Raw genomic sequence first — 27,736 nt, forward strand, 5'->3', positions numbered from 1 at the left:
ATCCTTCATCAGGACTGGAGAACAAGATGAGAAGGTGAGAAGGTAAGAAGGTGGGGGGGAGGGGAGGAGGAAAAACAAGGTAGAAGGTGATAGGTGAAATTGGGAGGGGGAAGGGGTGAAGTAAAGAGCTGGGAAGTTGATTGATAAAAGAGATAAAGAGCTGGAGAAAGGTAAGTATGAGAAATCGATGTTCATGCCATCAGGTTGGAGACCACCCAGACGGAATATAAGGTGTTGCTCCTCCAACCCAAGTGTGGCCTCATCACGGCAGTAGAGAAGGCCATGGATTGACACGTCAGAATGGGAATGGGAAGTGGAATTAAAATGGGTGGCCACTGGGAGATGCCACTTTTTCTGGTAGACAGAGCATTGATGCTCAGTGAAGCGGTCTCCCAATCTACATCAGGTCTATCAATATACAGGAGGCCACACTGGGAACACCAGATACAGTAGATGACCCAACAGGCTCACAGTTGAACTGTTGCCTCACCTGGAAGAATTGTTTGGGGTCCTGAATACTAGCGAGGGAAGTCGTGTAGGGGCACGTGTAGCACTTGTTCTGCTTGCAAGGATAAATGCCAGTGGGGAGGAACGAATGGACAAGGGAGTCGCAAAAGCAGAAAGTGGGGGGAGGGAAAGATGTGCATGGTGGTGGGATCCCATTGGAGATGACAGAAGTTACGTTGAGTTATGTGCTGGGCGCGGAGGCTGGTGGGGTGGTAGGTGAGGACAAGAAGAACTATCCCTGGTGGGATGGTGGGAGATTGGGGTAAGGACAGTCAAAATGGAAGAGATGCAGTTGAGGGCAGTGTTGGAGGAAGGGGAAGCCCCTTCCTTTGAAGGAAAAGGATATCTCCTTAGATCTGGAATAAAAACCCTCATTCTGAGAGCAGATGTGGTGGAGATGGAGGAATTGAGAGAAGGGACTGGCTCTTTTACAAGTAATATGGTGGGAAGAGGTAGGGAAGGAAGGAAAGCCCTTTCTTTGAAGGAGGACATCTCCTTAGTTCTGAAATAAAACCCCTCATTCTGAGATCAGATACAGCACAGATGGAGGAATTGAGAGAAGGAAATGGCTTTTTTACAAGTAATATGGTGGGAAGAGGTATAATTCAGGTTGCTGTGAGAGTCAGTGGGCTTAATAGAGACATCAGTAGTTGCGATGTCTCCAGAGATAGAGACAGAGGGATCGAGAAAGGGGAAGATGGTGTTGGAAATGGACCAGGTAAATTTAAGGGCAGGGTGGAAGTTGGAGGCAAAGGTGATAAAGTTGATGAGTTCCACATGAGTGCAGGAAGCAGCACCAATTCAGTTGTCCATGTAGCATAGGAAAAGTTGGGGAGTGATACCAGTGTAGGCTTGAAACACAGACTGTTCCACTTTAATGTTGGTTTAAAAAATAGATTCTCCCAGGTCTTTAGTTATTAAGAACCAAGTGGGAACGATCCCATAGGTATAACATAACTTTCTTTCTGCGTCCCACTCATAACTGATGACAAATCATCAGTTTCCTAGATTATGTTGACCTCTCTGATTCAGTGTAGTTTATTGAGTCAGTTGATTTTATTCCAATCTTCCACAACTACACATATCACCCTTAAGGAACTCAAATTCATATGTCTGGATTTTTAACACACTGCTGGTTATCTACCATTGAAATTCATTCTTGGATCATTGCTACATATAATCCTCCACCAGGATGTCACTTCTTAGATCAGTGGCAAGTTCCTACTTCTAAACTTGAATGAAAAATTAGTCAAGACTTGCCTGCAGGCTCAACAGTTTACAAAAATTGGAGAAGAGACTGAACAATCGTAAGTGGGTGATATATTCAGAGCAATTAAAACAGTATTACATTATTCTAAAATAAAAAGATATGGAATCAATAACAATTTAAGAACTGAGGATACCAACAGGAAATGTATTTTTCTATTTATGAAAGGTCGTATCTATCACCTATATAAAAAAGATTTTCCTCTAAATCCCTTACATCTTTCATCCATTCCTTTATATCTGAAACACCTTCTCTATCGAAATCGATCATGATTGTGTAAACATCATCAAATCCCAGTTTAGCCTTCTTTGTTCAAAGGAAAATATTCACAGTTTCTCTAATATAACACTGTAACTCAAATGCATCATGCCTGTAATCAATCAAATAAACATTTTCCTTCCTCTTCCCTTGGACCCTCACAAACTTCTGAATCTGTGATTACCAGAAATTGATGTAATAATCCAGAGATCATTTTGCCATTGTTAGCCTGGGGTTTTATAAAAGTTCATCCATGCTCAACTGCCTTTGTAATCCGTGTCTCCATTTATTAAATGATCTCTCAAGAAGTCATCAAAGCTTTATGTGAACGTAAGCCTACACTGTTCCTGCACACTTCACAAATGTGACATTCGCGGTAATGTAGTCTTTGTTCAACATTTGGCTATAATGCAAACTCTCACTATACTCTGTATACATTTTACCAAGTACTTCCCTGTCTCTCCCTAGGAATGACCCATGAGTGACATTAATATCTAGGATGCTTTGCTCTGAAAAACAACTACTTCCTGACGAAGGGTCTTGACCCGAAACGTCGACAGCGCTTGTCCCTATAGATGCTGCCTGGCCTGCTGTGTTCCACCAGCATTTTGTGTGTGTTGTTGTTTGTACTTCCCATGACTCTTTTTTCTGTCAATATGCCAATTTCCTTGGCAGGCTGTTTTGCAAGCCTTTTTATTTCATGGGCCTTTATTTTGTGAATCAGCTTTTTCTGTAAGACTGTCAAATGCTTTCTGAATGTCTATCAACTGCATCTCCATTATCATCCTTCTCTACTCTTATCAAATACGTTAGTCAAACAATTTGATTTTAATACATCCACACTGACTTTCCATTATTAACTTAAACTTCTCCTAGGGTCTTTTAACTTTCCCCTCATTATTGCTTCTAAAAACCTCCCACCCTCTGGTATTGAATTTACTGGACTGTAGTTGCCTGACATGTCTTCACATGCACATTTTAACAAGGGGTGTTACAATGGCTTTTTCCAGTGCTCTGGCACTTTCCCCCTACCTAGGGAAGGACTGAAAGATCATTTGAAGTCTATCTTCAATCTTCACTTCACTCAGCAACTCGCAATGCTTCCCATCATGACTCAATGATGTTTACTTTAAGTCTAGTCAACTGTTGCAGCACCTGCTGGCTATCAGTTTTCAGCACAGCCATTCGCCTTCTTGGTAAATAACTTACTAGCTGGGATTTTGCTGTTTTTTTTTGGTGGCAGTTTTGCTTGGAACTATTGATACTTCTCAATGTGAATGCTGGTAAACAAGACATTGCATGAATGCTCAAGATCTGAATTTACTGGTCGCTATATCCTGCCAGATTCACAATGAATCAGCAATCTGCTAAGTTCCCACAAGAGTTACATAAGAACATAAGAAATAGGTGCAGAAGTAGGCTATCTGGCTCATTAATCCTGCTCCACCACTCAATAAGATCATGGTTGATGTGGCTGTGAAACCAGCTCCACTTACCTGTCTTTTCACCCATAACCCTCAATTCCCCTCCTATGCAAAAAACCTAACTGTGTCTTAAATATATTTAATAAAGTAGCCACTACTGTTTCCCTGGGCAGAGAATTCCACAGATTCATTACTCTCTGGGAAAAGCTGTTAATCTTCATCTCCATTCTAAATTGATTCCCTCGAATCTTCAGTCTAAATCCCCTAGTTCTGGTCTCACTTAACAGTGGAAACAATTTTTCTGCCTCTATCATATATACCCCCTTCAAAATTTTATATGCTTCTGAAAGAGCCCCTCTCATTCTTTTGAATTCTAGCAAGTATAGTCGCAGGCAATGTAATCCCTCCTCACTGGCTAAACCCTCAAACCCTCATCTTCAGAATTAATCTGTTGAGCCTCCTTTATAGCACCTCCAAAGTCAGTATATAATTCCAATTTATAAAGTAAGGAGACCAGAAATGCACACAGTACTCCAGGTGTGGCCTCACCAGTACCCTGTACAGTTGCAGTGTAACCTCCCTGCTCTTACATTTAATCCCTCTAGTAATGAAAGCCAACATTCCATTTGCTTTCTTGATAGCTGGTTGCATCTGCAAAACCAAACTTTTGAATCACTAGATTCTGGAATAGTTCCAGAGCACTGGAAAATTGCAAATGTCACTCTACTCTTTAAGAAGGGAGGGAGGTAGAAAGAAATTATAGGCCAGTTAGCCTGACTTTAGTGGTTGGTAAGATGTTGGGAGTCCATTATTAAAGATAAGGTTTCAGGGTACTTGGAGGTACATGATAAAATAGGCCAAAGTCACGCCTAACAAATCTGTTGAAATTCTTTGAGGAAATAACAGCAGTAAAGAAACAAGAGAGTTCATGGATGTTGTTTACTTGGATTTTTAGAAGGCCTTTGACAAGATGCCATGCATGGAGCTGCTTAACAAGATAACTGCCTATGTATTAGAAGAAAGATAATACCATGGATAGAAGATCAGCTGACCAGCAGGAGACAAAGAGTGGGGCTTTTTTGGTTGGCTGCTATTGGTGTTCCACTTGGGTTGGTGATGGGACTTCTTTTTACTTTATAAGTCAATGATTTGGATAACGGAATTGATGGCTTTGTGGCCAAGTTAGCAGATGATGCAAAGATAGGTGGAGGGGCAGGTAGTGTTGAGGAAGCAGGGAATCTGCAGGAGGACTGAGACAGATTAGGAGAATGGGCACAAAACTGGCAGATCAAATATAGAGAAATGCATACTCATGCGTACATAGAGGAATAAAGGCATAAACTATTTTCCAATTGGGAAACATATTCAGAAATCTAAGGTACAAAGAGATTTGGGAGTCCTAGTGCAGGTTTCTCTAAAGGTTAACTTGAAATATGAGTCGGTAGTAAGCAAGGCAAACGAGAAATGGACCTCAGAGGTCTGGGTCCAGTGGTACAAAAAGGTGTCACAAACTGGGGTCTTCCTTGGTTGCAGTGGATGACCATGATGTCCTCTGTGCCTTGTCATGTCCTTTGCTCTCCACACAGCACTGCAGTACCGGCTTCCTAGCCGTTGGATCTCACTGTAGATCTCATACGCTCAGTCCACCAGGCATGTCTCTATCTCACCAGGGTATGAGGCCTGCCAGCTACCCTCATCTGGCTGTGCCCACCTGTCGAAGTGGTATACAGGGGTGTGGCTGCTGTCACAGTTACAGCAAACAGCTGCTTGGAGCCACATGAGAGCTGAGTGTCTGGTGGGGACCAAAAGTGAGTGAGCTGCCTTATATTGGATGTGACAAGTCCCCTCATCAGAGGTGCTACCCCTCCCTGGACACTCCATACATTGTTAATGCATTTCATAAACAATTTTCAGGCCTGGAACTCCATGCATCGCTGACTGCCAACCAGAGAAACACCCACTTATTCCAGCCCTGTGCCAGGTTGTGTCTGCCTGATGGAACAACTTCTATCTGGCTGTATTACTATTTATTTGTTAATGACAGCTTCAAACATATTCCTGACTACAGATGTTAAGCCATTTTACCTATAGTTAACTGCCTTTTATTACCTGCCTTTTACCTGTCCTTTATTAAACAGTGTCGCAACTTGTTTCCATTCCACTGGGACCTGCCCAAAATCCAGACCATCTCTTTAGCATGTCATTTGAAATTAGCTTGTGTTGTATCTTAAAGATAAATACACTTTCCACAAAGGTGGTCAACACAAAATAAAATTGTTATGTTTTGTAACTCCAAAACGTAAATCTAATTGCAAGAAAAAGACAGCAGCTCAGGAGAATGGGTCTTCGTTCTGTTTTACTACTTTAAGCAAGACACGCATGTATGACGCAGTGGTATTATAACCTATGTCAGATCACGACGTCGTCCGCCATTTTAAGTCATTGCCGTTGACACTGTGTTGAGTGTTTAACTTTATATTTGGTTTAAATTTTTCTTAGTAAGATTCACCCTGACCCCGTCCCCCCATCCGGTTGGCTGGTGGTGCAGTGAGATCAACGCCGGGCTCGAGAACGGAAGTTCCCAAGTTCAATCCAGTGACAGACCGCTCCTGTTCTGGGTTGATGTCGAGCGGGCAACTCGACCTCGTAAAAAAAAACACTGCCACCTCCAGTTTAAATTCCCATGCGGAATATTGTGGAGGATCAAATACCCAAACCCAGCACAGCCCATTTAGCCTGCCTCAGTGCGGTGGAGTTTAGGACCCGGGGAATTCAGTGCGGTGGTCCTTAGGACCCAGCGGAGCTCGGAAGCCAGCGCAGCTTGGGACCCGCCACCCACAGTGTTTCTGCTCCACTGATGGAAAGTGATCGCGATTGAAAATAAAGTGGAAATAATAAAGCGTTTGGAAAGAGGTGAAACACCATCAGTTAATGGAAAAGCTTTAGGTTACAGTCGGTCAACGATCGGAACAATTTTAAAGAATAACGGATAAAGTGAGAATAATGGAGCATGTGAAAGGCCCTGCCCCGATGAAAGCTACAATTATTACTAAGCAACGCAGTGGTTTAATTATTGGAAAACATACATTTCTTAAGTGTTTTATATGCATTTAAAGGTAAAATATATACTATATACTAAGACAAACGTTTGACTAACTGACGCTAAATAATACTGGATGTACTTGTTCCGACTTACGTACAAATCCGACTTAAAGACGGACTCAGGAACGGGACTCGTACGGAACCCAGGGACTGCCTGTACTCCAACATCAGAAGCAATTAATATTAAAAATGTTCAAATTAAGCTTTTATTGTAGCTACCTTTGTACAAATTGCTAATGTATTAATTTTTAAACAATGTAAATTTTCATGAAGTATCAGTCTAATAAGAATTTGTCAATCTAAACCACCTAGAGCATTGAAGTTACTTTCATTCACATTAATTCAAATCTTTGTTCATTTAAACCTATAGTTAAACCTGAGGAGGCTGTACTGAAACCACTTTTAAAAAATTATGTGTGACATTTTTTCTTCGTTAATTGTTTTAATTGGCTTGGAACAGTAGTGACCCTCAAGAAAATCTACAACAATGGGAATTTTTAGGGATATCCACCAGATTACATAGCAAATTTCACGATATATTGAACTTACCATCCCTGCTTTCCATAATCACAGAGAACAAAAAGTCTCGAGGAGTCATATATAATTCTCCTTCATAGTCCACTGAGGCCAACATTCTGAAACGCTGCTTACGATTTTTAGCATATCCACTATCTTCTTTAGTTTCCTCTTTAGGCAGATCCTGATCATTGAAGAAAAAGAAAAAACGTGTTATACCTAATTGCTTGAACATTTTAATAAATCTTGGGATATTAATTAACCCTAATGAAAATGTAATGTTATCAAGCAACATAAAAATATAATCAAAACATTACAAGAGCCATCATAAGTTATTTGCTGTTTAAATTCCTACTTTAAGCAATCATAGCATTCCAATATTTTCAAGCTGCTCAAATGGGAAAATTTTGGCTTTAAGAGGAGTCAAGTTGGACAGAGGACAGAGAGAGAGAGAAATGCAGAGGAAATAAAGAGAGGAAAGAGAGGCGAGATAAGGTGGTGGGGATTGGGGGTGAAATGGGGGATGAGAGGTTGTTAGATCCAGACATTGAGAGAAAAACAGATGGTGAAATAAACTGAAACATAGTCCAGATTTTATGCCCAGGACAAGTCAGTACATCATTACATCTCCCTCTTTCCTATCTGTTTATAGATCTTGTACACTCTCTGGTGTTTCTGTTAATTCCATGATCCAAAATCAACACAATTCTCAAGGAAGCCTAAGCTGGAGTACCAGCTGCAGTGGGCAGAGTGGGGCCTGATATCTGATCACCTAAAATCATTCACTACACCAGTACTTCACAGTTAAACACCACTATTAATTGATCACTCAAATTTGTCAAAAACAATCATTTTATCTATTGTCACTAAATATTCAAACAAGGTAAATGAAAAATTAACCTAATGCAAATCAAACTGAGGGTTTCACCTGCAGGGGAAAAACTGCCAAATGTTAATCAGAATCAGGTTTAATATCAATAGCATATGCCGTAAAATATTTTGTTTTGCAGCAGCAGTAATTGTAATACATAATAACTATAAATTACAATATGAAATATATACATAGTATATATAAAATTAAATTACAAAAGGAGAACAAAAAGAAAAACAAAGTGAGGTATTGTACATGGTTTCAGTGTACAATCTGAATGTGGGGTAGAAGCCGTTCCTAAAAAGTTGAGTGTGTTTTTAGTCTGCTGTACCTCCTCGATGGTAGCAATGAGAAGAGGTCATGCCCTGGGTGATGAAGGTCCTTAATGATGGATACCGCATTTTTATGGATTTGCCTTTTAAATATGTGCTCGATGCTGGAGATGCTAGTGCCCATAATGAAGCTGGTTGAATTTACAAATTTCTCCGGCTTTTTCTGAACCTGTGCAGTGGCCCTTCCCTAACAGACAGTGAAGAAACCTGTTAGAAAGCTCTCCACTGTAAGAGTCTTTGGTATTATACCAAGTGTCCTCAAACTCCTAATGAAATATAATCACTGTCGTGCCATCTTGTAATTGCATACAATAGTTGGACCCTGGATTAATCTTCAGAGATGTTGACACCCAGGAACTTGAAACTGCTCACCCTTTCCAATGCTGATCCCTCCACGAGGGCTGGTGTTTCTTCCCTTTCTTGAAGACCACAGTCAATTCCACGGTCAATGATGATGAGTGCAAAGTTGTTGTTTTGACACCATTTAACCAGCTGGTCTATCTTACTCCTGTACACTTCCTCGTCACCACCTGAAATACTACCAATAATAGTTGTGTCATCGGCAAACTTATAGATGGTATCTGAGCTATGCCTAGCCTCACAGTTGTGGGCTAAGCACACATCCTTGAGGTACACCAGTGTTGATTGTCAGCTAGGAGGTGATATTATTTCTGATCTGCACTGTGCCCTCTTGATGTGGAAGTCAAAGGTCCACTTGCAGAGGGAGTTAGAGAAGTCCAGGGGTTGGAGCTAGTTGATTTGTACTGAGGGTACGATGATGTTGAACGCTGAGCTGTAATCAATAAACAGCAGCCTGATATAGGGCTTGATATTGTCCAGATGATCCAAGGCTGAGTGGAGAGCCAGTGAGATTGAATCCACTGTAGACCTATTGTGACAACAGGTAAAATGCAGTGGGTCTAATTCCTTGCTTAGAAACTGGACTTGAACAACATCTCAAAGCACTTCATTAGAGTAGATGTGAGTGCAACTGGGTGATGGTTGTTCAGGCTGCTCACTCTGCTCTTCTCAGGCACTGGTATGATTGTTGTCCTTTAGAAGCAGGTGGGAACCTCCAACTGAAGATGTCCTTGAACAGTACCAGTTGGTTGGCATAGGTTTTCAGTGTCTTACCAGGTACACCATCAGGGCCTGATACCTTGCGAGGGTTCACCCCCATGAAAGATGCTCTGATGTTGGCGTCCGAGACAGATTACAGGGTCACCAGATGCTATAGGGATTTGCATAAGCGTATCCTCCCTTTAAAAGTTTGCATAAAAGGCATTGAGCTCATCTGGGAGTGAAGCATCATGTTTCGCCTTGTAGAACGTAATGGCCTGTGAACTCTACTAGAGCTGGTGTGCATCCAATTCTGCCTTAAAATAGCCTGCCGTAGATCATACCTGGGCTTCTCGTATAGTTCTGGATGTCTGTATGTACTAACTTCACAGTTTGTTCTTGGACGTAGAATCATATTGCATGGAAACAGGGCCTCCAGCTCAACTCATTCATGCCAACTGTGTTGCTTAGCAAGCATGTCCAATCTGCTTACCTTTGGCCCACAGCCCTCTAAAAATCTTCTACCCATTAATTCACTTCGATGGCTTTTAAACATTGCTCATATACCTGCGTCAAACACTATTTCTGGCAGCTTATTCCAAATATGTACCACTTTCACATAAAGAAGCTGCCCCTGATGTCCGTTTTAAATATCTCAATACTAATATTAAACCAATGCCCTCTTATTTTTAGCAACCCCCACCCCCGGGTGCTAAAACTGTGGTTTCATCCTTTGTGTACCCTTTGTGATCTAAAAAGTCACCCCCTCAAGCTCTTACATTCCATGGAATAAAGTTCTAGTCTACACAACTTCTCCTTGTAACTCAAGCTTCTAAGTCCAGGCAGCATCTTGGCAAATCTTTACTGTACTCTTTCTAATTTAATAACATCTTTCCTATAACAAGGTGACTAAAATTGTACACAATATTCCAGTGTGGCTTCACCAACATCTTATATAACTGCAACATAACTTCTCAATTCCTATACCCAGTGCCCAAACAAATGAAGCCAGCAAGCCAAATGTCTTCTTCAAACAAAGGTCCCAGCATTAATCCCCATGGCACATGATGAGACAGTCTTCCTGACTCAGGAACAATCCTTGACCATCACTCAATGCTCCCTACCATTCAGCCAATTATGAATTCAATTGGCTATCTCCTCTGGATCTAACTCTATCTAACTCTCCAGACTAGCCTGCCACGAGGGTGGTCATCTACCCTCATGGTTGAGTCCTCCAGGAACTCCAAGCAATCTGTTAGACACAACATCCCATGCAAAAAATTGTGCTGACTGCTGCTGGATTCTGTGTGTCAGAATCCCCTGCAGCAATTTACCCACCGATGACAGATTCACTGGACATCTTTGCGGTTGTAGAATTAAAACCTGTTTCATTTTTATCAAAATGTAAAGCATGTCCTCATTGGTAAAAAAAAATCTCTGCACATCATATGAGCTACCTGTTATCATTCATGCTCCATGCTAGCAAAATGCATACTACTTCTGTTCCCTTTGTATTGTCAAAACATACTTGAAAAGTAGATCTACAGTTCCATTACCAGCATGCTTTGATCAGTAAAAATAGTAAAAGCCTTGTAATTTACAACTGTTGAAGTTAAATACTGGGCTTCTCTGCATATTAATGAGCACCAATTTTCTATGATAATATTTCCTTTTCTGGCAAGTGTTGATGGGGTAAATAGAATGAAGAAGCTCCTATGAGCTCTCATTAGAGACCATGTCCACAGATTTGAAATTTTAACAAGAAATACTAAAGGGATTGTGTAGAAAATATTTTTTGTACACACAATTAGAAAGTTTGTAATAGTGTTAAGAGTTTTGGAGAAGAATGAATCAGACCTTTGCATAGGGAATTGGATAGGCGCTTGGGTAAATTTGCACGTTTAAGGAGAAAGGGGAACTAAATAGGATTGGTCAATTAGAACCATTTCTGTCATTGAAGTGATGAGTCAAGCGATCTCCTGTGCCACGAAGAGTGAAGATCCTCCAACAGTTAAAAGACAGGCCTATGCCAACAGCGAGACCTGACCTAAAGTTGCCAAGAATTTAGAAATGTGGTTTTGTTGGTTTTGAGTTGGCATCTATAGGTTATCCTGCAGGGAGGCAATTAGATTGAATGTGTGACAGAAGAAGGAAGTGGGTTTGTCCGCACAGTTACCACAGCAAGTTCTTGATCTCATTTTCATAACTGCGCAGATGAAGGATTCTTCCTTACCAGAAGAAGGTACTGTAAGCATCAGAGCCAGGCATCCCAGCTGACTCTTGCTAATTTTACTATATGACAGGCTGGTAAGGGTCTAACCATAGGTCTCCATTTAACAGTTTTAACCAGTGGAGTGATACAAAGTGAAAAGCAACAACTTCACTTGCACATCTGTTGGGGTTGTCTGTTGTATCCGTTGCTCATGATGCAGCCTCCACTACATTAGTGAGACCCAACATGATCAGGGGACCACTTTGTCATGCATCCCCTCTCCATCCACCAAAAGCAAAACTTCCTGGTAGGCAGCCATTTTAATTCCTACCCTCATTTCCATTCTGACATGTCAGTTCATGGCCTCCTCTTTTGCCAAGATGAGGCTACTCTCAGGTTGGAAGAGCAACACCTCATATTTCATCTAGGTAACATCCAACATCAATTTCTCCTTCTAGTAATTTTTCCCTCTTCTTCTATGCCCCACTATAGCCACCTCTTCTCCTTACCTGCCTATCACCACCCCTCCAATGACCCTCCTTCTTCCCTTTCTCCCATGTCCACATTCCTCTCCTATCAGATTCCTTCTTCTCCAGCCCTTTACTTTTCCCACTCACTTCGCTTCACCTATTACCTTGTCCTCCGTCCCCTCCCTCCACCTTTTTATTCTGACATCTTCCTCCTTCATTTCCAGTCCTGCTGAAGGGTCTCAGACCAAAACACCATCTGTTTATTCATTTCCATAGACGCGGCCTAACCTGAGTTCCTCCAGCATTGTGTGTGTGTGTTACTCTGGATTTCCAGCATCTGCAGAATATCTTGTTTTCAGTATTTTTTAAAAATCTATTTTATTTTTAAGAGCTAAGCTCAAAGTAACCTAGGAAACATACTAGATATGGCTTGGCACCAGCTTCAAAACATTTTTGAAAACTGACTCACAAAGCTTTGTTTATTGGATCTAAGCATTCCTAGCCAAAATTAATTTTGAGGCAGCAGAAACTCAAAAGTTTGCAAAAACTTGTCACAACTTTACAATGCACTGGAGAGCATACAATACAAAATATTTATTTAATTTCTGACTGCAAATAATTTGTACACTTATCATTTTAATTAACATCAGTCTTGCAAAACTTCATCTTGCCAGAGGGTACTTTCCAATTTTGTCCAACTACGGCAAAAAAAAAATCACTAATTTTTCAACGACATTGGAACACATAATAGTACATCACAGGAAAATGTCCTTCAACCACAATGTCTGTACCGGCCTTATGCCAGCCTAAACTAATCTGTTTGCATATGGTCTGTACCCCACTACTCCCAGTCTATGTGTATTGTTAATTGTCTGCTAAACATTGTTATCATATCTGCTTCCACTACCTATCCTGCACCACTTTCCAGATATTTACAGCTCTCTGCATTAAAAAAGACCTCATAAATTCCTTTAAACTTTCCACTTCTCTATGTCCCTAGTATTTGACATTTCTAACCTCTCATATTTTATTAACATCTATCAGATTGCCCTTCGGCCTCTGACGCTCCAGAGAATAAAACTGTTTGTTCAACCTTGCCTTGTAGCTCATACACTCCAATGTAACCTACATCATAGTGAACCTTCTCTGCATCCTCTCTAAAGCCTCCACTCCTTCCCTAATACTGAAAATATGGTGTTACTAAAATTTATCAATGTGCGACATAACTGCCTGATTGCAATACACAATGCTGAACCAAAGGTGGCAAACACATGGTACATCTTCTTTACGACCTTATCTTCTTGCATTGCTACATTCAGGGAGTTATAGGCTTGTACCCCATGATTGTTCTGTACATGAGTGGTCCTTAAGGATCCTGCTACTTACTGTATACTTTCCTTTGCTTTTGACCTACCAAAATGCATTATCTCATACTTGTCTGGATTGAAGTCCAAATGCCATTTCTCCGGCCAAATTTCCATCTGATTTAGTTTTGTAAGTTAATTTATATTCACTGCTCTTGTCAAAATTTATCCTGAAAACAACTATAGAAGTTAGATTAAGATAAAGTTGTGAATTAAAACTACACCTATAACAATTTTTCTGTCTTTTTAAGGGCTCTTTAACAATCCATTTTCAAACCAGTACAGACGACTAAGAAAGTAGTTGAAGCAAAGTTCCTAAGTTGTCCAGTTTGAAATTGAATTTACTTTCATCTCTAGTCCAAAAACTATGACACTGGGCCAATTAGAGACATTGGCAGCTGGCAGTCACACAGGACACCACTAGCTTACAGCCATTCGCAATGCAATTCATCTTAGATTTCTGCAAATACTCAGCCAAATACATGTCTGAGAAAACTTAGTGATCAGATGCCAGCACGTTTAAACTACTTTCTAGATCCCATCCCTCATATTTGTCCCAGTATATACTGAAGTTTTCAAATTGGCTTGTGGATTAGGTCTATTCCAACAGTAATTTTGCTGGAGGTGAAATGCAGTCACTAAGCATCTGCAAAACAAAAATTATTTGAGAACCTGCTCCAGCGGCCTTACACCACCCAATGAAAATAAAGATCAACACTTACTACTTTATAAACAATTGCGGGCTGTTCCTAGATCAATCCTTGGACTGTGCTGGTTGATGATTCTAACGATGCATTTAACTGTATGTTTTGATGTACTAGTGACAAATAAAGTTAACCTGTTAATCTCAGCCCTTTAGAGCCATCTCTCAATGGCAGCAGACACTGATGGATTCAGCAACAGCTTCAGTAACTTTGACTGCTTGAGGTAAACAATATTTGAAGATCAACACATCCAACCTGGCACAAAACTCTCCGCCCTCTTAAAGTACCTACAAGCAAGCACCACCTGCTTCTACAAAATTCCAAAATATTATTAGCACAATAAGCAAAACAAGACTAACAATCCTTAGATGGTTGCTCAACTTACACTCAGCCAGCTCCAATGAGGTTATCACAACATTCACATCCTCAATATCACCGATGTTCAAAGCGTACACTTTACTCGAGCTCCATTATGACAGAAAAAAACTATTGCAAGTATAGATGAAACAATGCAAGGATGTTCTCAAAGCCTCTTTGAAAAAGTCTACAGAAGTTGTAAAAGAATAATAACATTTCCTTTAAAATTTAAAAATAGTTAGCAGGGGGATCTCACAATTATTTATTTTCTTACACAACTCATTAAAATGAAGAGCTTTTCATAGTAAATGAAACAACTGAAGCCTGGAATGTGTTTGATTGTTTATCACTTAAAATGTCAGTGGCTTTTACACAGGGACTATGCAAGGATTATCAAAAACCATAGAAAGAAAACCGATGCAAATCAAAGCAAATATGACCTGGATTTGCACATGAGTACTCTTAAAATAGGATAAATTCTGCAGCACAAAAAAATCTATGCCACAATTAAGTTCTATTCCACAATTAGGATTAATTAAAAATATGGCAAAGTCTAACCCTCATTTAACAAATTAAAAGGCTTTACTAAGGCTTTGTAATACAATGGAGGTTCCATAAATATTTTAGTTCAATTTTGGTATATTATAATTTTTTCCAAGAGTATTTGTTATATCCCATATTAAATGTGATTATTTAAATGCATTAACAAAATCCTTATCCAGCATATAGAATACATAATAGTTATGTCATGTCCTCATGAGAAACGGGTGAGCAAACAACAGGTGACCATTTCTTTCATTTCCCCAAATGTCAAAAAAGAACTTAATTGTGCTTTGGTTTCCAGAGTAAGCTGAGTTGGAGATCCTGCTAAGCATTACTTGGAGACTCATTCAGTTTCACATGAGAATTGCAGCTTTGTCAAAATCTTCACATTTTCCCAATATGACCGTTTGCAGGTCAAAGCATCACAAACACATGCAAATACACTTAATAAGAGTTCCTAAAAACAGCTTATAATCTTAAATTATTTTTATCTTTTCCTTTGGAAAAGATATATACTGGAAAGAAAAAGGAGGACATTGATTTGGAAACGTGTAATGCTACTTTAGCACTGCCATAACAAAATTCTTATTACTCACTGTAGGAGCCATGCATCTATTTTTGATCTGCATTGTACTCTATGTTACACATTTACTATGTGTATTATGGTAACTAGTCATGCGAGTGGTGGCAAGGTAAAAGCAAAGGGAATATGCTACGCATTTCTGTTTCATTCTGGGCAGTTTGGTTCTGGGGACCACTGGGTGTCATATCTTTTGTTGAATGCTTAGTTACACTCAAGTTGCATCATTTCAAGATTGTACATTTTGCTAGTCGCTAATAAAGAATTAATACGTTTCTTCAACTTTGTGGAACATCATTACTGGAGTGATTTGGGGGGGGGCACATCGTACAAGGATAACAATCTACAGGGGTTACCAGCAGCAACAATTGTTTTGTTAGAATTGGCTGCTACACTCACCATCTCATGAAATCCAGTGTATTTTCTGTGTGCCACCATGAAAAGAAATACACTCTCACCCTCTTTATAAAGAGACCAAAGCTGCCCACCATTTCCAGGAGACGAAAAACACAAAAACCACAAAAATCAGCTATTACAAAATAGTAAGTGTTGAGATAATCATGTGAATGAAATCTAAATGTATCTGAATTTCTATATCATCTTAAGCTACATATTTAAATATTCTGTCTCCAACTTAGTGGGTTTATAGAAGATGTCAGTGGACAGTCTGTCGCCACGGATGCTGCCCGACCTGCTGAGTTCATCCAGCTTGTTTGTATGAGTATTTAAATATTCCGTTTTATCTTCTTTTTAAAAAATCTTTGAAAATCACCATGCTAATACTGAATTAAACAAATTAAATACTCTTCACCATTGTGCATCTTTACATTATCATAAAATCACAGAGAAGTTGCAGCAGAGGAGTTCCTTCAGTCCATTGTATCCAAGCCCAGCTGTCTGCAAGTACAGTCTAGCTAGTCCCATTTTCATGTCCTCCCCTCATAGCCCTGTAACTTCTTTCAAGAACTCACCCAGTGCTTATACGGTTTCCTTTATCATGCCACAGATGAATCAGCCCTCACTAATCCCAAGACAGTCCTATACAGATCCTAACCATTCACTGAATGAAAATATTTTCCTTGTGTAACTTTTAGTTCTACGGTCACTATGTCCATCTCTTCTTTCCCTCTGTTCCAGTATGTTTGTGATCTATATCAATAATATGAATGCTGATCACATGAAAGTTGGTGGCATTGTGGATCGTTAAGAAGGTTTTGTCTAAGAGTGCAGCATGACAGAGAATAAATGGAAAGTTGGGCGGACCATTGGCATACGGAATTTAATCTCTTCAAGGTCGAGGTACTTGAACTTTGATGCTTTTTAATGACATCTTGGGAAGTCAAATAATGGCTAAGTGCTAAGGAATATTGTTTAACAGAGACACCTTTAGGTTCAAGTCCAGAGTTCTTTGAGAATGGTGCTGCAGGTAGTTAGGGTGGTGATGAAAGCATATGAAATGTTTGCTTTCATAGGTGTAGAACATAAACATAGTGACATTATGCTGCAAATTTATAAACACTGGTTATAATGCACTTGATCACCATATTATAGGAATTAATCAGTGAGTTTTAGGAATTAAGAAGCAAGAAGGCAGAGAATGATATAATAATTGTAGTTCAATTAAGGACAGAGACTAAAACAAATGAGATTAAACAAGACAGAAAGGAAATGTAATAATTTGTTAAAATTTAAAAACCACTATAAACAATATTCTTCCAGTATTGATAACTAAACTGGTGTCTCAAACAAGACTTCACAGCATCAACTGTTCCTGTGCTGGGTTGGAATGATTGTAGTTATTGTAAGTTTACCAATGTTATAGACATTAAGACCATAAGACATAGGAGCAAAATCAAGCTACTTGGCCTGTTGTGTCTGCTCCACCATTCAATCATGGTGCATCCTTTTCTCCCCCCCCCCACCCCCGCTCCCCCAGCCCCACTCCCTGGTCTTCTCCCCATAAGCTTTGATGCCATGTCCAATCAAGAACCTGTCAAGCTCTGCCTTAAATACACCCAACAACCTGGCCTCCACAGCTGCCTGTGGTAATAAATTCCACAAATTCACCACCCTCTGACCAAAGAAATTTCTCGGCATCTCTGTTTTAAATGGACGCCCCTCCATCCTGAGGCTGTACCCTCTTGTCCTAGACTCCCTTCACATCCTTTCCACATTTAGTCTGTCTAGGCCTTTCAACATTTAAAAGGTTTCAAAGAGATTCCCCCTCATCCTTCTAAATTCAAGTGAGTACAGATCCAGAGCTATCAAACATCCCTTGTATGATAAACCTTTCATTTGTGCAACTATCCTTGCAAACCTCCTCTGAACCCTCTCTAATGCCAGCATATCTTTTCTTAGATGAAGAGCCCAAAACTGTTCACAATACTCATGATGAGGCCTCACCACTGCCTTATAAACTCTCAGCATCACATCCTTGCTCTTGTATTCTAGACCTCTTGAAATGAATGCTAACATGGCATTTGCCTTCCTGACCACCAACTCTACCTGCAAGTTAACCTTTAGGTTGTTCTGCACAAGGACTCCCAAGTCCCTTTGCATCTCAGATTTCTGGATTTTCTCCCCATTTAGAAAACAGTCTGCACATTTATTCTGACCATGCAGTTTCCAACATTGTATTTCATTTGCCACTCTCTTACCCATTCTCCTAATCTGTCTAAGTCCTTCTGTGGCCTACACTACTTGCCCCTCCACCAATCTTAATATCATCTGCAAACTTGGTAACAAAGCCATCTATTCCATCATCTGAATCATTGATATAGAGTATAAAAGAAGCGGTTCCAATACTGACCCCTGCAGAACACCACTAGTCACTGGCAGCCAACCAGAAAAGGATCCTTTTATTCCTACTCACTGCCTCCTACCAATCAACCAATGCTCAACCATGCCAGTAACTTTCCTGTAATACCATGTGCTCTTAACTTGGTAAGTAATCTCATGTGTAGCACCTTGTTAAAGGCCTTCTGAAAGTCAAATATACAACATCCACTGCATCCCCTTTATCTATACTACTTGTAATCTCCTCAAAGAATTTCAACAGGTTCATCAGACAAGTTTTTCCCTTAAGGACACCATGCTGACTTTGTCCTATCACATCCTGTGTCACCAAGTACTCCATAATCTCATCCTTAAAAGCTGACTCCCAACATCTTCCCAACCATTAACGTCAGGCTAATTGGTCTATAATTTCCTCTCTACTGCCTTCCTCCTTTCTTAAAGAGTAAAGTGACATTTGCAATTTTCCAGTCCTCTGGCACCATGCCAGAGTTCAATGATTTTTGAAAGATCATTTCTAATGTCTCCACAATCTCTCCTGCTACCTCTTTCAGAATCCTAAAGTACAGTTCATCTGGTCCGGGTGACTTATGTACCCTTAGGTCTTTCAGCTTTTTGAACACCTCTCCCTTATCATGATAAACTGTTAGGTACCAACTCCAATTTGCTGCAGCTAATTTATTTCACAGCCTGATTAAATCTACAAGGTTATCAATTCTTGGAACCCCATTCTGAGATTGAAAATGTGCTGTAAAATTTAATGCAAGACTAAATGCAAAAGTGGTGCAAATCCTCTGACAATTTATGATATTTCTTCCTTGACACAAATTGTTGAACAGTTAGAATATGCACTAAAATGCCACTATATTGTCAGACTCTCTCTAGGTGGTACAGTCTCTCCAGGTTTACAAATGCCCAACTTATCAACACCCATACATATACAAATAAGTTCACATAATTATTATTAAATTCAAGAGCAGAGCAGAACAACAAACTAGTTACCTCTGTCAGTTTTAGTAATTTTTCTTTATTAATGGACTTGAGAAAAACCCTGTTTACATGTAATCACTCTGCATTAATCAAACATGCTTCAATCTTAAGAACACATGCTGCCAGTCTCACTATTGGAGACCACATAAGAGATTTGCTTTAGAAATTGACCAGCAATTACTTCCACTGATAGCTATATAATGATAATATATTAAAGAATGTAACAGCTGCTGATACTTCAAGGACATTGAAAACCAGCTATTGAGCAATGGAAAATGTTGACTACCATTGTAACTAGGCAGGAAAAGAGAATAAATAAATGTATATGTTAATTGGCTTGCATCAACATAACTAATTAGAATACTATAGAGGAATGGCTACCGTAGCAAGTGATTTTTGTGTATTTTCCAATTCACGGACAAAGTCAATTTCTAAATGTATATAGAAGTAGAACCCTGTTGTAATCCAGGATAGAATTTTGTCTCTATTTTGAAAGCGGCATTTGCTCTCTTCGTTATCAAAATGGTACCCTGCGGCTTCCTTTGAACTAGACTCAGATTTATTATCATTCAGATACACTCAGTGGCCACTTTATTAAATACCTCCTGCATCTAATAAAGTGGCCACTAAGTGCATGTTCATGGTCTTCACAAAATTCGATGTGTTGTGCGGTCAGAGAATCTCCTCTGCATACCACTGTTTTAATGTGTTTTTATTTGAGTTACTGTCATACTTCTAGCATTAACTAGCCTGGTCATTCTCCTCTGACCTCTCTCATTAACAAGGCATTTTTTGCCCCAGGAACTGCCACTCACTGGATGTTTTTTGTTTTTCCTCTGTAAACAGTTATGCATGAAAAATCCCAGGAGATCAGCAGTTTCTGAGATACTCAAACCACCCCATCTGGCACCAACAATCATTCCAGAGTCAAAGTCACTTGGATCACATATCTTCCACATTCTGATGTTTGGTCTAAACCACTGAACCTTTTGACCATGTCTGCATGCTTTTATGGATTGAGTTGCTGCCACATGATTGGCTGATTAGATATTTAGCATGTCAACAAATACACTCAAGAACGTCTATAGTTGTACCGTGGAGAGCATTCTGACAGGCTGAATCACTGTCTGGTATGGAGGGGCTACTGCACAGGACTGAAAGAAGCTGCAGAAGGTTGTAAATCTAGTCAGCTCCATCTTGGGCACTGGCCTACAAAGTACCCAGGACGTCTTTAGGTAGCGGTGTCTCAGAAAGGCAGCGTCCATTATTAAGGACCAAGGCATGCCATTTTCTTACTGCTGCCATCAGGTAGGAGATACAGAAGCCTGAAGGCACACACTCAGCGGTTCAGGAACAGCTTCTTCCTCTCTGCCATCCGATTCCTAAATGGACATTGAAGCTTTGGACACTACCTCACTTTTTAAAAAATATACAGTATTTCTGTTTTTGCACATTTTTAAAATCTATTCAATATGTAATTGATTTACTTGTTTATTTATTATTATGTTTCATTTTATTATTTTTTTTCTCTCTGCTAGATTATGTACTGTATTGAACTGCTGCTGCTAAATTAACAAATTTTACATCACATGCGGGTGATAATAAACCTGATTCTGATTTAATAAGGGGTACAGGTTTACCAAATAAGGTGGCCACTACATGTGTGATGTGACATTTGTTGTTTTGCAGTGGTGGCAAGGTTAGTGTGACCCTATTACAGCTCAGGGCCTTCCGGAGTCCGAAAGGAGTCCCCGCAAGTCCTCCCGTGCAATGTGTGGATTTTCTCCGGGTCCACTGATAACCCCCCCACAACTCAAAGCCGTACTGGGTAGGTTAATTGGTCATTATCCTGTGATTAGATTATGATAATCGGATTTGTTGGGGGTCCTGAGGCAGCTTGGCTTTAAGGGCCAGATGGTAGAGGGGAAGAAGCAGTTACTAAATCATTGAGTATGGATCTTCAGGCTCTTGTACCTCCCCTCCTAATGGTAATAACAAGAAGAGGACATGTCCCATATGGTGAGAGTCCTTAACGATGGATGACACCTTCTTAAGGCCACATTACTTGAACACGTCATCAGTAGGGAATGTTGTGCCCATGACAGAGCTGGCTATATCAATACACCTCTCTGCAACCCCTTGTGATCCTGTGCACTGAAGCCTCCAAACTAAGCGGTAATGCAACCAGTCAGAATGCTCTCCATTGTACATCTATGGAAAGCTGCAAGTCTTTGGTGACATACCAAATCTCCCCAAACTCCTAATGAAATAGTGCTGCTGGCATTCCTTCATGTTTGCATCAATGTGTGGACCCAGGATAGATCCACTGAGATGTTGACACCCAGAAACTTGAAGTTTCTCACTCCTTCCTCCACTAAAACCTCAATGAGGACTGGTGTGTGTTCTCCCAGCTTCCCTTTCTTGAAGTGCACCTGTGTTTATAGTCAGCGAGGAGAAGATGTGATTCCCTATTTGCACTAACTGTGGTCTCCTGATTACCAGATCAAGAATCCATTAACCAGAGTCTATTCTGTTTTAAAAAAAAGTTGCTGCTTTTTAATCCAATAACTAATCGGTATTATTGCTGCTACAGCAAGCCATATACACACACAGACAGAAAGATTAACAAATAAATTTAACTTAATAGATAATAAAATCAGTGTTTAAATTTGTGCTGCTTCATAAGAACATAAGAAATAAGAGCAGGAGTAGGCATCTGGCCCGTCAAGCCTGCTTCGCCATTCAGTAAGATCATGGCTGATCTGGCCATGGACTCATCTCCACCTGCCTGCCTTTCCCACATAACCCTCAATTCCCCTACTATGCAAAAATCTATCTAACCTTGTTGTAAATATATTTACTGAAGTAGCCTCTGCTGCTTCATTGGGCAGAATTCCACAGATTCACTACTCTTTGGGAAAAGCAGTTCCTCCTCATCTCTGTCCTAAATTTATTAAACCGAATCTTGAGGCTATGTCGCCTAGTTGTATTTTCACCTACCAGTGGAAACAACTTTTCTGCCTCTACCTTAGCTATCCTTTCCATAATTTTATGTTTCTATGAGACCTCTTCTTATCCTTCTTAATTCCAGCAAGTATGGATCTAGGTGACTCAATCTCTCCTCATCATCTAAGTCCCTCATCTCTGGAATCAACCTGGTGAACCTCCTCTGCACCACCTCCAAAGCCAGTATATCCTTCCTCAAGTAAGGAGACCAGAACTGAACACAGTACTCCAGATGCAGCCTCACCAGTATCCTATACAGTTGCAGCATAACCTCCCTGCTCTTAAATTCAATCCCTCTAGCAATGAAGGCCAACATTCAATTTGCCTTCTTGATAGCCCGCTGCACCTGCAAACCAATCTTTTGTGATTCATGCACAAGCACACCCAAGTCCTTACTTGCTTAACAAAAATCAATGTTTTGACCTTTGTTGCTGCAAAGCAAAAAAAAATAATGTAAATAGCAGAAACAAATAAAATCCAAAATTAACAACAGATTTTTTTGAGAAATATTGGCAATTATCCACATTATCACCAACAATTTCATCTGTGACTGACAGTAACATTAGCATTTCTATACGAATATACAGTCCTTTAATTAACGTGTTTGTAATAGTTATCAGATGGACTCTGACATAGGACACTAATGAATACAATCACAGAGAGCGAGATTGCACCAATCCCCTAGTGCTTCTGCTGGTGAGCCACTTAAACAAATTGCACTAGATTGGACCTTGCAAAAACTTTGTGCATTCTAACAGATGACTGAGGCTACAAGGGACTGAGGTAAGTTTTAATTGATTACTTAAAAATAATTTATTAAATGTGGATTTCTTTTAGAAGTTAGACATTTAAATGAAGCTTTCCATGGTGAGTTTTATAGGTTTTTTTTAGTATTATTTATTTTTCATGTTTCTGAATATTAGAAATAGAATAATTCAAAATTATTTTTAGAGCTGTGATAGGAAATTAAGAATTGTAATATGTTTTAGTCAACAATAATGTTTTGTCAGCGGCTTCAAAAGGGCAGGACTTATTCTGGTTCTTCCATGCATGATAACATCTATGCTTGCATGTTTTCCCTCTCCAATGAAATTAAGCCCAGACACTTAACTAGTATGGATGCACATAGTTTGAACATTCCTCACAGGTCAACAGTGAGTGCAAGTGGCTTCCAGTGACTACAAAATATGCACCACTGGTTATACAGCAATAATCATGCAAGTCTTTCTAAACAAATCCATCAGTAAATGATCTGCCTTCTCTCCATTTCATTCCAGTACTTATAAATATTTAGCTACTAGAAGTGCACACCTTTAGGAAAAATGTTCATGGGATATGAGCACTGACAAGTGTGCATTAATGCTAAACCCAAATTAGGTGCACTACTCACTCAAGGCTGGTTGCCATCAGTAAAATGGAAATTAACAATATGATCCCACGAGTCAGATCATCCAACCTGCTGTTCAAACATTTCTCTCACAATACCCTATTCTGTGAGCATGTTTCTAAATCAATGATAATCTTCTAAAAAGTTCTCTCACGTGCCAGGTAACTTTCAGCAGAGATTATCAGTGATCAATGATTTGGTAACAATAACTACGGATGTTTTAAGAAAAAAATGATGAGCCTTAGTTGCTTATTTGGATGTATAATTTTATAACAGAGACAGATGAAAATAAATGATTTTAGAAAACCTGCTCTAAAATTATTAATATTAATCTTTAAAAAACAGAAATGAAAAATAATAAACACTAGAAATTCTGCAGATGCGGGAAATCCTGAACAACACACACAAAATGCTAGAGGAACTCAGCAAATCGGGTTCTATGGAAAGGGATAAACGGTCAACATTTTGGGCTAAGACCCTTCATCAGGATTGGAAAGGAATGGTACCTCATATAAAGCTTAAGAAATGTGAATGTGAAATTACAAGCTTTAATGCATATTCAAAAATGATCAAGGAAAGGAAAATGAACACACTTTACTCTTGGTGAGACTTTTGTTGCTGGGCTAATGATTAAAAATATTTCATAACCAACTTTTATTTAGTTGTTTTGAGAGCTATGCATGTAGCACTAGTTTCAACAGTAAGTCTACTCTTACAATTAGACTTGACCAAGTTCATCACTGAAAACAATGATTCACATGAATATGTTGATGAAAATATAGTTAATAATGCCATTACAAGATTTTTCAAACAGGTAAAAGCTTCAGGAATAGAATTCCAGAGTTTCAGAACTACATAGTCAGCATTTTTATGCTTTGATCCAGTCATTAACCAATATTTTCTAGTTGAGCTCTTAAGTCGACAAATTTTTGCCTCCAAATTGAACTTTGTAATAAATTAATTGTATTTAAATATTATCACAATCAATCCACTGTAACATTTCCAATTTGTTTGTCTAATGTAACACTGTATAAATGCATTATGATTTTTGCAGTTTCTTCAAATAGCCTGAATTCAGTGAATCTTATACATAATTCTTCAGTAGTTGAACTAATGATGCCAAAACATTGCACTGGAAAGCTCTGAATATCTGTCTTTACAGGAATTTCAATATCTGCCATTTGTACCATCAGTTGTAAATAAGAGGTTAACTTGTCGATCAGACAATTCTTTTACTACTGCCTTACATATTTCAATCCTATGGTTTACCTCAGGTAATGTTACCAAGTTAATCAATTCTTCACATATTTCATCTCCCCTTCAAAACTGAGCAATAGTGGCTAGACCGGATGATGTAACATCACTGCTCGCATCAAGGCAAATGGAAAGAAATTTGCATGAACTATTATCTTTTGTTAGTTGGTCTTATAGGTTTGTTCCTATCATTAATATTTTATCTTTTACTGTGTTTCTGCTCACTGGCAAACCTTTATCTGTTGAATATATTTTCCCTCTGGAAAGCAGTCCAAAAGGAGCATACTCTAGCCATGTTTCTTTAACGCATTCCCCTCACTGAGTGGTTTTCAATGTTGAGCAATAATAATTGAAAAATCACTTTTACTGTTCTTTCAATTTAGTGAGTCATTATGCACAATGCAGTTCAAGGTCTATTCATTTAAAAGATGTAGCTGTTCTTAATTGGTTAAAACCTCACCCTCAGTTTGAGACCAACTGGGAGCACTCCTTTGTAAAGGTCACTGTAACCTCTGCTCAGTTACAATTCCTGTTCATATCTGTCAGTTTCCATGTTCAAGTGTAGGTACCACATAGCAATAAGACTGCTTCAGAAGGGAGTGCACCCTCATCAAATGGAGAACAGTTTACAAAGGTTAATCTAAAACTTAAAACACACACAATCACTTGCAGTAATCAATTCAAAGATATAAACTTCCAATAGCTTGCATTGTCTGTTTACTGATCAATTGGTTACAGTAATTTTGAATGAATCATGATGCTGATTTATAATTTAGGCTGAATATCAGGCCATCTCTGCACTTGGGTGGTTTCTTCATATCAAGGCAAAACAAAGCTCAATGTTGTTAATTCCTGCCAAGCCTTCTACTTACAATTGTGCTGGAGAAAGCATAAAGGGCACTTTAGCACCACAAATTAATCTCCAGTCAGGGAGATGTCATACACTGAATTCTGGAGCCAAATCAATTCCACCAGACATTCTAAGAACCTGCTTCTCTAGTATCAGGGCTTTGCTACAACTCAATTGACAAGGTGTTCAGATTTGCAAATGCAGCTTAAGTACCATTAGTCTCTACGGTAAAGTTCAGGTAGATACATATCATACAACCTTACCACCCAAACAACTTTCTATTGTATTTCAAAATAAATATTTAAAATGGAGCCAGGAACATTGTTTGGGGAATCTTTGGTTGCTACATTTTATGCATGTCATCCATGAATAGAGATAAATTCCACAATATCGGCAACAAAATAATTTTCACTTACGACTTTTATGAAGAGATTATGTACAAGCAGAATTTAATCCTGAATTCACTCTGTCAATGAAAGTCCAAACTGTAGTAACTGATCCTTCTTTTTCCGGAAGACACAAGAGTACGAGGCATTCTAAATTTTAAAAAAATGTACATTCTTTGTACCTGCATTTTTACAGGTTAGTCAGTCTTTCATAAGAAAATTTTATCTTATTATCATAAAGGCTGGCACTCTCATACTTGTTGACATTTTTGGAATGCTGAGGTAAAAAGGATTTGCCTCTTCCATAATTATGCAGAAATTTAACAATCTAGACGTGGTTAACCACTTCAGCAAAAAAAAACATATTTAGGATCACTTGTTTGGGTGAGATACAAGAGAAATATTTTAATACAGAAAATTACAATGCTAGTTCAAGATAAACTATGTTTGCTCTGAATTATTTATTAATTATATTGAAATTTAGGTTCAAAACTAAAATAATCTATGAAATATAGTTTTGTAGTTGAGGATTTGTTCAGAATTAAATTAAAAATGTGTACTTAAATAGCAGTTTTCTTCAATGTGAACAAATGGATAAAGCTGAGATAAAATCTGAACTATTTTGTCTTTCAATTTTGAGGCAGTCGATCATAGAAATTACTTTCACCTTTGCTACCTGTTTGCATTGTTATTTTTCGCCTTTACTTGCTAGATTGGAATTGGAAGATTTTAGAAAATTTAATGTCCATCCTCTTTTTAAAAAATTCAATATTGCCAAATTATAATTATTGCAGTCTAATCACATTTTTATCCAGTTTGAAGTAACATGAAAAGGGTTTGAAGAGAATGAAAATGAATTATAATAAATACAAATATTGTAATTTTAATTAAAGCAATGATAAGCATGGTCACATGCAAATTGTAATAGAAAAGAGACCCCAATATGTATTTTCTTTAAAGCTTTACATATTCCTGAATGGACAGATTTCACTTATTACTGGTTCACAAATTGCTGCACTTTCCAATGAATGATATTTCTTAAAAGTGCAAAGTTTTCGCAAACAAGTCATTTCATAGCTTGTCACAGCAGACAGTCAGCCATTCTTGTCTGGCACGTGGTGTGAGAATTGGTCTCCTTTCGGATTAACCAGGTCACGGTATGAACGTTCTTGACTTGACCCTTGTTTTTTACGAGGGGGGGTCAAGGCTAGCTCGATGCGCAACCCGGCACGCATGGAAAGCGTGCGCGGGGGAGGGGGCGCGACTGGGTTCGAACTCAGGAGCCTTCACTCCAGAGTCCGGCGCTGATCCGACTGTGCCACCACCAGTAATGAATGTGTACTTATCCTACACTCACTACCTTCAGGGATAATAATGATCTGGCTCATATTGGCCATCATTACACTATGAGGCTGAAAGCAATGTAATGAAAAAGCACACACATTCAATGAATTCAACCTAGATAAGTGTGAAGTGGTTCGTTTTGGTAGGTCAAATATGATGG

At 39.1% G+C, this 27,736-nt stretch overlaps 1 protein-coding gene across 1 annotated transcript in view; it reads right to left on the minus strand.

Annotated features, from left to right (window-relative positions):
• micu2 (mitochondrial calcium uptake 2) overlaps positions 1-27,736 on the minus strand; it is a 386,621-nt gene that overhangs the window by 216,166 nt on the left and 142,719 nt on the right. The window contains exon 2 of the mRNA XM_073043710.1: positions 7,108-7,258. Within this exon, the coding sequence (XP_072899811.1) occupies positions 7,108-7,258 (151 nt within the window). The remainder of the gene's footprint in view (positions 1-7,107; positions 7,259-27,736) is intronic.

Source organism: Hemitrygon akajei, chromosome 4, assembly GCF_048418815.1.
Source record: "Hemitrygon akajei chromosome 4, sHemAka1.3, whole genome shotgun sequence".
Taxonomy (NCBI): domain Eukaryota; kingdom Metazoa; phylum Chordata; class Chondrichthyes; order Myliobatiformes; family Dasyatidae; genus Hemitrygon; species Hemitrygon akajei.